The sequence below is a fragment of the Mandrillus leucophaeus genome, unplaced genomic scaffold, assembly GCF_000951045.1.
Source record: "Mandrillus leucophaeus isolate KB7577 unplaced genomic scaffold, Mleu.le_1.0 Scaffold24, whole genome shotgun sequence".
NCBI lineage: Eukaryota > Metazoa > Chordata > Mammalia > Primates > Cercopithecidae > Mandrillus > Mandrillus leucophaeus.
Genome location: NW_012102476.1, coordinates 1,855,709 through 1,871,584, shown reverse-complemented (window position 1 = coordinate 1,871,584; position 15,876 = coordinate 1,855,709). Strand labels below are relative to the sequence as shown.

The following is a 15,876-nucleotide window of genomic DNA, read 5'->3' as shown; positions in this document are numbered from 1 at the left end:
GCCGGCGCCGTCGGATCGGGGAGTTGGGGGGGGCGAGGAACTGATCAGGGTCCCCGGTTCCATTACCACGAAGGGTCTCGCGGTCCCCGGCTTCAGCCAATGGGGAGTCTGCTGCGGGAAGGGGTCCCCGGCCGTAGCCAATGGAGGGGGGCGCGCGGCCCACAGTTTGGCCAATGGGGAGGGAGGGACTTGGGAGCGGGTTGCTGCCTCCCCCTTCCCGGTCTGGCCAGTAGGAGGGGAGCGAGGTGGGCGGGGGGACGGAAGGAGGGATGACTGGGAGGACTGCAGGCCAGGAGCTTCTGGCGCGCGCGCCCCCTTCCCGTACGTGCGCGTGGATGCTCGGTCTCATGACCCGGGCATTCGCGCGCCGCGGGAACACCTAGGGCAGGGGCTGGTTCGTGGAGGGGCTCGTCTGGTGGCTGTGCATGAGTAGTGGAGGCCCTGTTCAGATTTTCCTGTGCGCGTGTGTGTGTTAATGGAATTAATAGTGGCGGCACACGCAGGCGCAGTGGGCTCTGATCGCGGGAGGTGGGGGTTCGAAAAGGCCCGTGGGCTTTAGTGCGCAGGCGCAGACCGGGCGAGGCCTCCCGGTGGATGGCTTTTGCGGCTGCGCTGTCCCCCAGCCTTGCCAGCGGCCCCCTCTTCGCCCTCCTCAACCGCCGGTTACATCAGCCAGCGACAAGCAGGGTTACTTGGCGATTGGTGACCCCCGCAGAGTGGGTAACGGGCTGAATGAGTCATGAGGTCGAGGGAATGGGGTGTGGAGGGGATATCCCTCCTCCCACAGTTTGAGGCGTCAGGCTGCTGAAAATGATTGTCTTTTATGTTTGGGAGGTAATATGCCTGAGCTAGGTAGTTCCGAAGCTGCGCTCCTGGAGCTTTTGCCCGCACAGCTGGGGTGGGTTTTTGATTAATATTGTAGCATTGATGTGTTGGTAGTCTGCAGCCCTAGCCTCTCTCTCGTTGGTTCTTAGAGCAATTGAGAACCACTGTTGATTGAGATCTTTTTTGCTGGCATTTGGAGGAAATGTGTTTGCTGGCTTTTTAACGTCTATTTCTTTCTTCCTCTACAAGGTGAGAGTTTGAAAATCTTATTTATTGGCCAGGCGCAGTGGCTCACGCCTGTAATGCCAGCACTTTAGAAGGCAAAGGTGGGAGGATCCCTCGAGCTTAGGAGATCGAGACCAGCCTGGGCAACACAGATAGGAAATCCCATCTCTACTAAAAATTAAAAAAAAACCAAAAAAACCGGGAGTGCTGGTGTGCACCTATAGTCCCAGCCACTCGAGAGGCTGAGACAGGAAGATCGCTTGAGCCTGGGAAGTTGAGGCTGCAGTGAGCTGAGATGGCGCCACTGCACCCCAGCCTGGGCAACAGAGGGAGACCCTGTCTCAAAAAAAAAATACAATAGAAAAGAAAAATCATACTGATTAACGATTTTGTAGTCTAAATCAGCATCAGGTGGTATATACTTCTAGAATTTAACATCACATTCATAGTGGTCTAAGAGGGCTTGAACAGACGTAATTTCTTGTTTTCTTCTCTTGTAGGGGACAGAGCACAGGAAAGGGACCCCCACAGTCACCTGTGAGTGTCTTCTCCCATCCTTTTTAAGCTACAGGGACCTAAAAGATGCATAATGTGGAAATATAGAGCACATTACGTCTTGATAGAGTCTAATGTACTCAGGAGGGCTGTGGGCCCAGCACACACAAAGCAGAATGAGTAGAGTGCGGGCATTTAGAAAAGACAGTGAGGTGTTGACTGATTACTCTTTAATTCTCCCTCGTATGTTAACTGACAGGTGTTTGAAGGCGTCTACAACAATTCCAGAATGCTGCATTTCCTTACAGCTGTTGTGGTAAGTTGGTACTTAACCCCTGGGTTGTTTGAGGAACGTAATGCATCTACTTTCTGGAGACATTCTTCTTCTTTTTCCCCACTCTGCCAGGGCTCCACTTGTGATGTAAAGGTGAAAAATGGTACCACCTATGAGGGTATATTCAAGACGCTAAGCTCAAAGGTCAGTGTACTCAAATTTGATTATTTTTGGAGTTGCAGAGTAGGAGAGTGAAATAGGCTGATTGAAGGTGTCAATTGGGTGATGTCAGAGTATGCCTTTAGTTGTTTCTGTGAGCCTGTGCTGAATAGTGCTGCAGGGAAAAAAGATACATTTGAGGGCTGGGTACTTTTACGTTAAAGTATTTAAGTTTAAATTTTTGTGAGACTTTTGCTAAGTCCTGTGGCTGATGTTGAGAAAACAATGCACTTGGTTCTAAGCGTATTGAGGATGTAGTGTTGTGAAAAGTTCGGGAAGGGTAAGAGAAATCCAGTCCTATTTTTGCCTTCACATTTCTTGAAACTGACCCGTGGGTGTGGGGAATGGGGGTGTTTGTAGTTTGAACTAGCAGTGGATGCTGTGCACCGGAAAGCATCTGAGCCAGCAGGTGGCCCTCGTCGGGAGGACATTGTGGACACCATGGTGTTTAAGCCAAGTGATGTCATGCTCGTTCACTTCCGAAATGTTGACTTCAACTACGCTACTAAAGGTATTGTCCTAGGCTCTTACCTCAGACCTGCTCTGTGTGCATAGAGGACAGAGGGCAGTTTGTGTGCATGCAGGTGGAACAAGGTGATGTGTTTGGTTTCTTTTTTTTTTTTTTGCCTTAATACCTTTTCTTATTTTTTCTGAGCGAGGTGGGTGGATTTTTTTTTCTTAAAAATATGTCTTGATGTCTAATATATAATGGAATGAATTCCAGCCTGTGTTGTGGTTCTTCGTATTTTCTTTGCTTGTTTTTAATTTCTTTTTCCTTTGGAATCATAATCTTGATAGACTTCTTTTACTCTTCTTTTGCCTCCCCACCCCCTGGCCGTGCTGACACACAGGCACACGTACTCTGGGCTTCTTAAACTTTTCGTTCCTGAACTACTACTTATGGGGAGTGGGGTTGGGGGATATTGGAAAGAAGTCTGTGAAATAGGGCCTGACTGCTGATCTTCACCTCTGCCCCCACAGACAAGTTCACCGATTCAGCCATTGCTATGAACTCGAAAGTGAATGGGGAACACAAAGAGAAGGTGCTTCAGCGCTGGGAGGGGGGTGACAGCAACAGCGACGACTACGACCTCGAGTCCGACATGGTATAGCCTCCTTCCCTGAGAACCTGGGAGCTTGACAGACAGAATGGGTTGTTGACAGTGAGGTTCATTTGAAGGGGGAGGGAAATATTTACTGTTGCCCGTTGATGGTGGTCAGATAACAAATAGGCATAGAAAATAGCAAAGTAAAACTACCTATTCTCATCTGGGTGCAGTGGCTTATGCTTGTAATCCTAGCACTTTGGTAGGCCAAGGCCAGTGGGTCACTTGAGTCAAGGAGTTCGAGACCAGCACAGGCAACATGGCAAAACCCTGTCGCAACAAGATATATAAAAGCTAGCAAGGTTTGGTGGCATGTACCTGTAATCCCAGCTACTTGGGAGGCTGAGGTGGGAGGATCACTTGAGCCTAGGGAGGTCGAGGCTACAGTGAGCTGTGATCATACCACTGCACTCCAGCCTGACTGGACCCTGTCAAAAAAAAAACCAAAACATCAACTTATTTTCTTACTATCTATAATTAATCATTCCTAGCATTTGCATTACGTTATTTTTCAACATAACGAAAAGTATAGATTATCGTGTAGACCCGTTTCCCTTCCCAAAATCAGCTACTCTGAGACATTTAAAATCTCTCACGAGGCTGAGCACAATGGCTCATTCCTGTAGTCCCAGCTACTTAGGAGGCCAAGGCAGGAGGATCTCTTGAGCCCAGGAGTTTGAGACTGCAGTGAGCTGAGATTGTGCCACTGGACTCCAGTCTGAGCGACAGAGTGAGGCTATCTCAAAAAATAAAAATAAAAATCGCTCATGAATAGAGCTGAGCATGGTGGTCCCACACCTGTAGTCCCAGCTACTCAGGAGGCTGAGGTAGGAGAATCATTTCAGGCTTTGGTGCACTACGATTGAACTTGTGAATGGCCACTGTGCTCCAGCCTGGGCATCATAGCAAGAATGTCTGTTGAGAAACAAATGTCTTGTGAATGAATACGTTATTGCTTTGTTATGTTTGGTTTGTACAACAATTCGCTTCTTTTGCGTTTTCGAACTTCTCGTGGTGATACATAGATCTAGTTCTTTGCTTTTATTGTTGTGTAATGTTTTCTTTATATTCACACACATATGTATATGCAGCAAATTGTATTTGTTCTTTTCGTTACTCATCTACATTTTTTTTCCATTATTTTGCTACTAAAAATAGTACCTTGCTGGACTTTGAGAACTTGTATTCCCTACGCACGAATACATGTGCCAGAATTTTTCTGGGATGTCTTGGACATAGACTTGTTGGATTTTTTGACTTTTCAGGTTTACTAGTTATCGCTAATTTCTGCTGCAATTGTTAGTAATTATTAACAGTTGCAGGCCGGGATCAGTGGCTCATGCCAGTAATCCCAGCACTTTGGGAGGCCAAGGCAGGCAGATCACCTGAGGTTGGGAGTTTAAGACCAACCTGACCAACATGGAGAAATCCCATCTCTACTAAAAATACAAAATTAGCTGGGTGTGGTGGCACATGCCGTAATCCTAGCTACTGGCGAGGTTGAGGCAGGAGAATCGCATGAACCCAGGAGATGGAGGTTGCGGTGAGCCAAGATGGTGCCGTTGCACTCCAGCCTGGGCAACAAGAATGAAACTCTGTCGCCAAAAAAAAAAAAACTGCAGTTAGTAATTACAATTATTAGTTGATTACTTTTGCCAGCCACATCCTTATTTTTTTTCCACTGTTGTTCACTTATTTATTTATTTTTCAGACAGAATCTTGCTCTGTTGCCCGGGTTTTTTTTGTTGTTGTTTGTTTTGTTTTGTTTTTTGTTTGAGACAGGGTCTTGCTCTGTCAACCAGGCTGGAGGCCGGAGTGCAGTGGCTCGATCTCAGCTCACTGCAACCTCTGCCTCCCAGGTTCAAGCGATTCTCCTGCCTCAGCTAGGACTGCAGGCATGCGCCACCACGGATGGCTAATTTTTTATTTTTAGTAGAGATGGGATTTCACCGTATTGGTCAGGTTGATCTCAAACTCCTGACCTCAGGTGATCCACCCACCTCCCAAAGTGCTGGGGTTACAGGCATGAGCCACCACCCCCAGCCAGTCGCCCAGGCCTGAGTACAGTGGTGCCATAATAGTTCACTGCAGCCTCAAACTCCTGGGCTCAAGTGATCCTCTGTCCTCAGTCCTAAGTAGTAAGTAGCTAGGACCCCAGGCATGCACCACCACACCCACCTGTTTCATTATTTTTTTGTAGAGATGGACTCTTGCTGTGTTGCCTAGGCTGGCCTTAAACTCCTGGCCTCAGGAGATCGTCCTGCCTCAGCTTCCCAGACTACTGGGATTACAGGTTTCAGCCACTGTGCCCAGCCAATTTGGTCACGTCTTGGAGTTTTTAATCTGATGGAAGGGAAGTGACTTGTCAATGTTGCTTTTCTTGCTGGATTTTAAAACCTGCTTTCTCCCCCCCCCAGTCCAATGGATGGGACCCCAATGAAATGTTCAAGTTTAATGAGGAGAACTACGGTGTGAAGACCACCTACGATAGCAGTCTTTCTTCTTATACGTGAGTGTCTTGGTGCTCTCTAGGTGATGTGTTGGTGATATGGGGTCACTAAGTGAAGACAGGTTTCCAGGAGAACATAGTTTTTGCTCCTTTTTCTCTGGGTGTCCAGGGTCACCGTCCCTGCTCGTACTTACTCTACCTTGTGGAACTATTCCCTCAAAGGTTTTGTTTTGTTTTGTTTTGTTTTGTTTTTGAGATGGAGTCTTGCTGTGTAGCCCATGCTGAAGTGCAGTGGCGCAGTCTCGGCTCACTGCAAGCTCCGCCTCCCAGGTTCACGCCATTCTCCTGCCTCAGCCTCCTGAGTAGCTGGGACTACAGGCGCCCGCCACCACACCTGGCTGGTTTTTTTGTATTTGTAGTAGAGATGGGGGTTTCACCGTGTTAGCCAGGATGGTCTCGATCTTACCTCGTGATTCGCCCACCTCGGCCTCCCAAAGTGCTGGGATTACAGGCGTGAGCCACCACACCCAGCCTCCCTCAAAGGTTTTAAGCACGTAAGTGCTCCTGACATTCCCAGATAAGCCTTGGTGCTCTACCTGGGACTGGTGCTCTACCTGGGACGCAGTCGGTGCCCGTTACCCAGATGTTGAGTTGAAAGGATTAAATACTGGCCGGGCGTGGTGGCTCATGCTTGTAATCCCAGCACTTTGGGAGGCCAAGGTGGGCGAATCACGAGGTCAGGAGATCGAGACCATCCTGGCTAACATGGTGAAAACCCGTCTCTACTAAAAAGACAAAAAAATTAGCCAGGTGTGGTGGCGGGCGCCTATAGTCCCAGCTACTCGGGAGGCTGAGGCAGGAGAATGGCGTGAACCCGGGAGTCAGAGCTTGCAGTGAGCCGAGATCGTGCCACTGCACTCCAGCTTGGGCGACAGAGCGAGACACTTGTCTCAAAAAAAAAAAAAAGAAAGGATTAAATACTTACGTGCCTGAACTGGTGATTGGAGTTGTTGAAGTGTTTTTTCTTTTTTCTTCTTTTGTCCCCTGGCACTGGGATGGTGGTGGTCTGTGGGTGCTGTCTCAGGGTGCCCTTAGAAAAGGACAACTCAGAAGAATTTCGTCAGCGAGAGCTGCGTGCAGCCCAGTTGGCTCGAGAGATTGAATCAAGCCCCCAGTACCGCCTGCGGATCGCCATGGAGAACGATGATGGGCGCACTGAAGAGGAGAAGCACAGTGCGGTCCAGCGACAGGGCTCGGGGCGGGAGAGCCCCAGCTTGGCATCCAGGTGACTGTTGTGAACAGCCAGGACTATTGGGGGCTTCTGGGAATGTCCTGGGGCCTGGGCCCAGAATTGATGGGTGCTGTGGTTTAAAGTTTCAAAATTTTGGTTTACGTTCTCTTTTTCTCTGTATTCATTTTTATATATGTGCTATTTTTTCTTATAAAAGTGAAATGTAACTAGATTCCTTGTGTTTTACAAAAACTGTCCTTGGAACTATGGTGTGATCCTAACTTTGTCATAGGTCAGGAGTTGTAGAATTGTGGAGCATTGGCCAGGTTGGTTGGCTCAGAGTTGATGTCACATAAGGTCATAAGTCTGTAGCCATAGAACATTAAACTGGGGCAGATCTTCAAGTGGAATAGTGCTGGAGCCAGGCAGTGTATGTGTGTTTGGGGGCAGAAGGGAGAGACTTTAGAAGAAGAAGAAAACGTGAGTTTCGTGGCTACCTGGCCTTATTTGAACTCTTCCTCAGGGAGGGGAAGTATATCCCTCTGCCTCAGCGAGTCCGGGAAGGTCCCCGGGGAGGAGTTCGATGCAGCAGCTCTCGGGGCGGTCGGCCTGGCCTTAGCTCTTTGCCACCTCGTGGCCCTCACCATCTGGATAATAGCAGTCCTGGCCCAGGTTCTGAGGCCCGTGGTATCAATGGAGGTGAGTTATGAGGTGACTTCGAGGGGCAGGGCAGGGAAGGGGATGCCGAGGAGGTAGGAGGGTAACTGGAAGGGTTTGGATGGGTTGGAATGACACTGCATCGGTGGGAATATAATAGGTCGTCTGCCTCCTCTGACGTTTTCTTCATCTTAAAAAAAAAAAAACAGGCCCTTCCCGCATGTCCCCAAAGGCACAGCGGCCTCTGAGAGGTGCCAAGACTCTGTCTTCACCCAGTAATAGGCCTTCTGGAGAAACTTCTGTTCCACCTCCTCCTGCAGGTAAAGCTTTAGTAGTGGTGGATGAAGAAATGGATGGAAATTTGTAAAGAGATGTAAATATGTCCAGTTGTTACAAATGCTGGAATGGGAGATAATTTTAAGATAGATATTTTGGGCGTTTGGGATTTAGTCATATTGGGAAATAGTTCTTTAATTTCCCTAGTGCAGAAATCTCAACCTGGCAATTCATGGGTTGTGTCTGTTTGGCAGACATCCTTTGTTTAGATTTGAATCAGTTGCTAACTTTTCTGGGGTTTTTTTTGGTTTGTTTGTTTTTTGAGACGGAGTCTCGCACTGTCACCTGGGCTGGAGTGCAGTGACGTCATCTTGGTTCACCGCAACCTCCACCTCCGAGATTCAAGCGATTCTCCTGCCTCAGCCTCCCGAGTAGCTGGGATTACAGGCGCCCACCACCACGCCTGGCTAAATTTTTTGTATGTTTAGTAGAAGCGGGGTTTTACTATGTTGGCCAGGCTGATCTTGAACTCCTGATCTCAATATCCGCCCACCGCACCTCCCAGAGTGCTGGGATTACAGGCATGAGCCACCACATCCTGCTAGTTGCTAACTTTTAAAACAGTCTGAGGCAGGCAGATTGCTTGAGCCCAGGAGTTCAAGACCAGCCTGGGCAACATGGCAAAACCCTTCTGCAAAAAATAAAAAGATTGATTAGCTAGGCCTGATGGCGTGCACCTGTGCTCCCAGCTACTTGAGAGGCTGGGGGCGGGGAATCGCTTGAGCCCAGGAGGCTGAGGTTGCAGTGAGATGGCATCATACCATTGTACTCCAGTCTGGGGAACAGAGCGATACCCTGTCTGTACATAAATAAAACAGTAGAAGCCATAGAAAATTTTAGTTTCTTTTGGATTACAGGAAGTTCTGCCAACTGAGCTTGCCTTGCTGCATAGCTCAGGTTGACTGGGACAGAATCCCAGCCACCCCTTTAAGCATTCCAGTCACCGATGATGCCCATGAGGCCATTTACCTGGTTGTGTTACCTGCCTTGGCCTTCTGGACACTTAAGTTGGTGACTCTGGTTGTATAGTGTGTAAACTTTCTTGCTGTTTTGAGTAAGGCCCTTGTATTCACTGCTGTTGACTAGCAGTAACCGTCCTACAGCTCCCCCTTTTCTTCCAGTGGGCCGGATATATCCCCCGCGTTCTCCCAAGTCTGCTGCCCCTGCCCCAATCTCAGCTTCCTGTCCTGAGCCTCCCATCGGCTCGGCAGTGCCAACCTCTTCAGCCTCCATCCCTGTGACCTCATCAGTCTCAGATCCTGGAGTGGGCTCCATTTCCCCAGCTTCTCCAAAGATCTCCCTGGCCCCCACAGATGGTAAGAGCTAGGTGTTTGAGTGCCATTAATGCATATTTAGTGTGATTTGTGGTTCTGGACAGAAGGACTTTTAGGCATTTCTCTCCCCTTGCATAGTAAAAGAACTCTCTACCAAGGAACCTGGGAGAACTCTGGAGCCCCAGGAGCTGGCTCGGATAGCTGGGAAAGGTGAGGGTGTGTGTTTTTGTTTTTGTTTTTTTTTCCGCTGAGGGTTAATGCTCCTTTGTCTAGGGGAGAGTATGTCAGTTAGGAAGTTTGTTGGAAATCAGAGGCAATGTCTATCAGCCCTTGGGTTGTAATTTCACTTCTGTAATTCTCAAGAGTTTCTCTTTTTTCTTTGCTTTCTTGTTTTCTGTTCTGTTGGCACTGTGTAGCCACCTTGGAGAAAGAATGTTTTGTATTTTCTTCTTTTTGATTGTTTTCTCATAGTCCCTGGTCTTCAGAATGAACAGAAACGATTCCAACTGGAAGAACTGAGAAAGTTTGGGGCCCAGTTTAAGGTGAGAGAACTGTAGAAGTGAGCTGGGATATTAGCAGGGTAAAGGGGTTGGGAGTGGTTCGTAGACGAGGCAAAGGACTGGGTAGGGGTCAAAGAGATGAGATCAAGAAAGGGTGAAAGAAGAAAGCCGGGCCTAGGGTTTGGGTCATACTGGACTGTGTGTATTTCTCCCTTCCAGCTTCAGCCCAGTAGCTCCCCTGAGAACAGCTTGGATCCTTTTCCTCCCCGGATCTTAAAGGAGGAGCCCAAAGGAAAGGAGAAGGAGGTTGATGGTCTGTTGACTTCAGAGCCCATGGGGTCTCCCGTCTCCTCCAAGACAGAGTCTGTATCGGATAAGGAGGACAAACCACCCCTGGCACCAGCAGGAGGCACTGAGGGGCCAGAGCAGCCCCCACCACCTTGCCCAAGCCAAACTGGCAGCCCCCCGGTGGGCCTCATCAAGGGAGAAGACAAGGATGAGGGTCCTGTTGCTGAGTAAGTGTAGCGGAGTGGAGCTCTGGGAGGGTGGCAGGAGAGATGGGAGCAAGCCGTGAAGATTTACTGTATTTTCTCTCACAGACAAGTAAAGAAATCAACGTTGAACCCTAATGCTAAGGAATTCAATCCTACAAAGCCTCTGCTGTCTGTGGTGAGCTGGGACGGGAGAAAGTGGACTTTGGTTTTTGTGGGGAGACTTGGGCAGTGCTTACAGATGAATAGGGGGAGCACTTCACTTCCAGGACCACTTGCCTGGCAGGCAGTGTGAGGAGATGTCATAAAAATGTAAGGATGGCAACTTTGGGGCTGGCTTGGGGAAAATGGACTCAGGTCTCCAGGGTTGGGTGATCAGGGATCCCAGTGAGTCTGATGAGGGGTTAACGGGCTTTTCTTTTGTTCTTGGCATTTGACTGAGGGAGTACTGGAGTGGGGTAGTCATGAACAGAGGCCAGCTGACTTGGCTTGAGCCCCTGTATTTGGAAGGTTTGTGATCTTGGACTTCGCTTACATTCTCTGTCTCACCTGTAACTTGAGAATGCTCATCTCCTTATAGGGTTTAATGCAAGGCTTTATGAAGATAAGCGCAGAATGTGTTTGGTACCCAGCATTTCATGAATGTTAACTGTTAACTACTATAGGCATGGCCAGGAGTAGAGGGGAAGATACAAAATAAAATTGTGCTCTCTTGTTTTTTGCAGAATAAATCCACCAGTACCCCAACTTCTCCAGGGCCCCGGACTCATTCAACTCCCTCCATCCCGGTGCTGACAGCAGGCCAGAGTGGGCTATACAGCCCCCAGTACATCTCCTACATACCTCAGATCCACATGGGACCAGCTGTGCAGGTATGCAGAGACACTGGCTGGGCCCAGGATTATCGGGGTGGAATTTGGTTGGGCTGATTGAGGGACCAGGTTAGGCCTTTTCTGGGCACTCGTGAGCAAGTCATTCAGCCTCATCTGTGTCCTCATCCCCAGGCACCTCAGATGTATCCATATCCTGTATCTAATTCAGTGCCTGGGCAGCAGGGCAAGTACCGGGGAGCAAAAGGTGAGCAGGTCTGGGAGGGGCAGGTGGTGAGGCTGCCAGGGGCCTACTGGCAGGTGGAACTTGATCTCTGCTCTGTTCCTCCTCCTCCAGGCTCCCTGCCCCCGCAGCGCTCGGACCAACACCAGCCAGCTTCAGCCCCGCCAATGATGCAGGCCGCCGCAGCTGCTGGCCCACCTCTGGTGGCTGCCACGCCCTATTCTTCCTACATACCCTACAACCCTCAGCAGTTCCCAGGCCAGCCTGCCATGATGCAGCCCATGGCCCACTACCCCTCACAGGTGACTGTGGCCCAGGAGGGCAGTGAGGATCCAGGGCCCCTGCTAGGGATCCCATCTTCTCCAGAGACTTGGGAGCTGGCTGGGGGCAGCAGGCAGCATTGTGGGTGGGATTGGCCAGCCTGCCAAGCTGTGGGATTGGTGGTGTCAGACGTGGGCTTGAGCCGTGGCTCTGGTGGGACCTGTAACAAGGCATTGGACATGTGTATATGTGAAGTGTAGAGGAAATAGTGTCTGCTGGCTGGGATCGTTGCGAATGTTGAATCAATAGGGTGATTGTGAGGAGGCCCAAGCAGTGCTGTGCACGCAGTGACTGGCAGGAGGACACCTTCCCACCTGGCGGCTGTGCCAACCACTCGTCTCTCTGTCCTGCCAGCCGGTGTTTGCCCCCATGCTTCAGAGCAACCCACGCATGCTGACGTCGGGCAGCCATCCCCAGGCCATCGTGTCATCCTCTACCCCTCAGTACCCTTCTGCGGAGCAGCCCACTCCCCAAGCCCTTTATGGTGAGTCCTACGCCTGGTCCCTCTGCTCTGGGCTGTGTGCCAGCGCCCTCTGGTGTGCTCAGCACTGGTTCTCCCTCTTTCCTGCTGCAGCCACTGTTCACCAGTCCTACCCACACCATGCCACGCAGCTCCATGCCCACCAGCCGCAGCCGGCTACCACGCCTACTGGAAGCCAGCCGCAGTCCCAGCATGCGGCCCCCAGTCCTGTCCAGGTGCCTGCTGTAGGGGGTGCTGAGTGGTCAGGGTGCAGGAATGGGTGGCTAGAAGAGTGGGATAGAGCTCTAGGGGTCATTTCTGAGTGGCGAGGACCAGAGGCCAGTGAGTTACTGGCTTCGGTGGCACTCAACCTTCCCCTCCCCAACAGCATCAGGCGGGGCAGGCCCCACACCTGGGCAGTGGACAGCCACAGCAGAATCTGTACCACCCAGGGGCCCTGACAGGCACGCCGCCCTCTCTGCCACCGGGACCTTCTGCCCAGTCCCCTCAGAGCAGCTTCCCCCAGCCAGCCGCTGTGTATGCCATCCACCACCAGCAGCTGCCCCACGGCTTCACCAACATGGCCCATGTTACCCAGGTAAGAGCCCAGCTGTCCCACTTCTGGGTCTGTTTGCCAGGGCTCATCTGCCATGGGGGCCATCCCATTCCCAAGACCCTGGTGCCACCCTTGCCATAGTGCTCCCTAACTCTGGCTCTCAGAGTCTGTCTCAGGATTCTGTGGTCTTCCCTGCTGCTTTTTTGTTCTCCACAGGCCCATGTCCAAACTGGAATCACAGCAGCCCCGCCCCCTCACCCTGGGGCTCCCCACCCGCCCCAGGTGATGCTGCTGCACCCACCCCAGAGTCATGGGGGGCCCCCCCAAGGCGCGGTGCCCCAGAGTGGGGTGCCTGCACTCTCAGCTTCCACACCCTCACCCTACCCCTACATCGGACACCCCCAAGGTGAGCAGCCTGGCCAGGCGCCTGGATTTCCAGGAGGAGCCGATGACAGGATTCGTGAGTTCTCATTAGCTGGGGGAATTTGGCATGGAAGAGCTGAGGGGCTGCAGGTGGGGCAGGATGCACGGGTTCTGGGTGGGGAGTGAGGGGTCTTGGAGGCAGGGCTGTCCCACAGGGCGCCCGCCGACCTGCACCTGTCTGTGAAGTATGTAGGGTGGGCAGAAGCCACAGTCGCCGCCGCCAGGGGCTTGCTCCTGGCTCTGTCCTTTGCTTCCCTCCGTCCTCGCTCAGTTGTGATCCAGCAGCCCCCCTCCCCACTGCCTCCCCAGCTCTCAGTGACCCCGACTGTCTCCTGACTTAGCCGAGGTAAGGTCAGTGCAGCAGACAGGGCCAGACTGGGGTGTGGGGGGCTGAGCTGGGCACATGAGTGAGGGCTCTGGCTTACTGGGAAACAGCGATTGACCTGTGCTTCTGACAGCCCCCGAGACACCTTGAGGAGGCCGCTCCTTCCCAGACACACCCCCACGCCCCCACTGGACGGCATTGGAGGAAGGGACAGCTGCTTGGGTTCTAATGCTCCTGCTCTCTTCTCTTTCCCCTCCAACCAGTTCAATCTCATCCCTCCCAGCAGCTCCCCTTCCACCCCCCGGGGAACTGAAGATTGTCCTGGCCGCGACCTGAGACCTCCATGAGTGGAGGGAAGAGTGATCTATGTCTCTTCCCCCAGCAGCTCGGACCACTCCCAGCCCCCCATCCCCCCCATTCCCCGGGGGAGCTGGGGAATTCCTGCCAAGCACCTTGAATGGGAGGGGCCTCACAGAGGGCAGGGCCAGGGTCCAGCAGGGGTGGGGGGTTCCTGCTCTGCCCCTGCCCGTCCCCACCCAGTCTTGCCCTCCCATCCTCTCATCTGTTCCCCGCTGGAGACGGAAGATCTTTTATTTTCTATTATTTATAACTTCAGACTTGGGCCCCCTGTTCTTTCTTTCCCATTAACTTGAGTGACCTGTGTGAGAGACAGACAGATGCCCCATGAGGATGGCTGGACAAGGACTTTTACTTTTTATTACATAAAAATATTAAAAAATAAATAAAAAAAAATAAAATTTTAAACTAACTTAACCTGCCTGGAGTTTCCTCTTTGGAGACTAGAGTGGGGTGACAGCTGTCAGTCTTTTGTGGCATTGGTAGGTGCTCATTGTCACCCGTTCCTTTACTTCCATGTAAAAATCGTGTCCAGTGGCCGGCCATGGTGGCTCACACCTGTGATCTCAGCACTTTGGGAGGCCAAGGCGGGCAGATCACCAGGTCAATATGAGATAGAGACCATCCTGGCCGACTTGGTGAAACCCCATCTCTACTAAAAATACAAAAATTAGCCAGGCTTGGTGGGACATCCCTGTAATCCCAGCTGCTTGGAAGGCTGAGGCAGTAAAATCACTTGAACCCGGGAGGTGGAGGTTGCAGTGAGCTGAGATCACTCCATTGCACTCCAGCCTGGTGACAGAGCAAGACTCAAAAAATGGTGGTCAGTTTTTGAAATCTAGGATGATGGGGAGCCAGATCAGGGTCTTGTGCCATTGATTTGAAGGTGGGTTCCAGACTTGATGTTGTGAAGTTACGTAGTTGATGACTGAGGTTCTGGATGACCGGATGGCATGTGAGATGGGAGTCCCCTTCCCAGGATGGGACTGTGCAGTTTCACAGTTCCTGAGGGTGCTGTCCCTGACTCGCACTGGAACTGCTACGTAGATAGCTCACCCAGCTGTCTAGTGACTATTTTCTCACCTTGAACTTGGCCTCATCTCAAGGTGTGATTTAAAGTTTCATTTCTTGTAGGAGTATCTCATGAATTACATACACCTCTTTATGTTGAAGGGTGAATGTTTATGGTAATTAAAGTCCTGATGGATGCGCAGCTGACATTGTGGATGAGAGCTGTAAAGGTGAAGTTGTTAGAGAAAAGGGGAAAGGATGGGTTGGGAACTGGGCTTACTGGGGAGCAGGAGCGAAATTAGGCGTTATGGGTGGGACAAAAAGATTGAAGCATGGGATGTGGAAATGACATCAGGCTCCAGAGGAGGTAGTTTTTCAAGGAGGTTGGGAATTTTCTCGGAGACCTGACCTTGGTTTCCTTGTCTATAAAATGGAGGTGACTTCACCTTTCCAGGATTTTAAGGAAGTGGCTGGTGCTCAGTGGTAGACTGGGGTGTTTCAGCTCTCACCAAAGCCAGAGAAAGCTGGCTAAGACCAGGACAGGAAGAGTGAAGGCTACAGTATTGGGGAAGAATCCCAGCGTATGCAGATTTGGAACTTGGTAATAGGTGTGCATGGTGGGGAGGAGAAAAGGTTATTAAAGAGGTTAAAAAAAAAAAGGATTTTATGTGGTAGCCACTTGGATGCTAAAAATGGGCAGAGTTGGAGTCCTAAGAGCACTCAAGCAGGTGGATGTGAGGTGGTGCAGGAGCTGCAAGGCTTCAGCTGGGCTCAGGATGTTTGAAGTGCAGATGGAGAGACGGGTATCTACTGTGAAATATGACAAGTATTAGTAATCTTTCTTTTTTTTCTTTTTTTTTTAAGAGACGGAGTCTCATTATGTTGGCCAGGCTGGTCTTGAACTCCTGGGCTCAAGCAGTTCTGCCTTGGCCTCCCAAAGTGCTGGGGATTACAGGTGTGAGCCACCACGCCCAGCTGAGTAGTCATTTTGATGCTTTCTGGAAGGACTGCAGATTGTATAGCACTCCACCCATATCTGTGGGGGATGTGACCTGAGCTCTCCCCAGTGGATGCCTATAGTACCAAACCTTATGTATACTATGTTTTTTCCTATTTCTATGATGAGGTTTAGTTTCTAAATTAGGCACAATACTCTTGTGCTTCAGGGCCATCACTGAGTAAATAAGGGTTACTTGAACACAAATCATTGCAGTGCTGTAACTATCAGTCTGATAACGATCAGTCTGATAACCAGCACGGCTACTAAAGTGACTAACAGGCAAAGGGA

The 15,876-nt window shown here is 50.8% G+C and overlaps 1 protein-coding gene across 1 annotated transcript; it reads left to right on the top strand.

Annotated features, from left to right (window-relative positions):
* The first annotated feature begins 300 nt into the window (after positions 1-300).
* On the top strand, positions 301-13,994 carry ATXN2L (ataxin 2-like). Its single transcript, XM_011982358.1, has 23 exons — positions 301-716; positions 1,551-1,587; positions 1,805-1,861; positions 1,952-2,023; positions 2,399-2,549; positions 3,020-3,144; positions 5,562-5,653; positions 6,678-6,878; positions 7,348-7,523; positions 7,691-7,801; positions 8,939-9,133; positions 9,230-9,301; positions 9,563-9,633; positions 9,811-10,106; positions 10,191-10,260; positions 10,808-10,954; positions 11,087-11,159; positions 11,250-11,437; positions 11,811-11,940; positions 12,031-12,152; positions 12,305-12,514; positions 12,689-12,932; positions 13,484-13,994. Exons 1-23 carry the CDS (start codon positions 595-597, stop codon positions 13,531-13,533), a joined length of 3,012 nt encoding a protein of 1,003 aa, XP_011837748.1. The 5' UTR covers positions 301-594; the 3' UTR covers positions 13,534-13,994.
* Positions 13,995-15,876: the final 1,882 nt, after the last annotated feature.

Bases quoted from the DNA above. Each gene is read 5' to 3' on its own strand.
- ATXN2L (XM_011982358.1), top strand. From the start codon at position 595: ATGGCTTTTGCGGCTGCGCTGTCCCCCAGCCTTGCCAGCGGCCCCCTC. The intron at 3,145-5,561 runs GTATAGCCTCCT...TCCCCCCCCCAG, and splicing joins ACGACCTCGAGTCCGACATG to TCCAATGGATGGGACCCCAA. The intron at 12,153-12,304 runs GTGCCTGCTGTA...CCTCCCCAACAG, and splicing joins CGGCCCCCAGTCCTGTCCAG to CATCAGGCGGGGCAGGCCCC.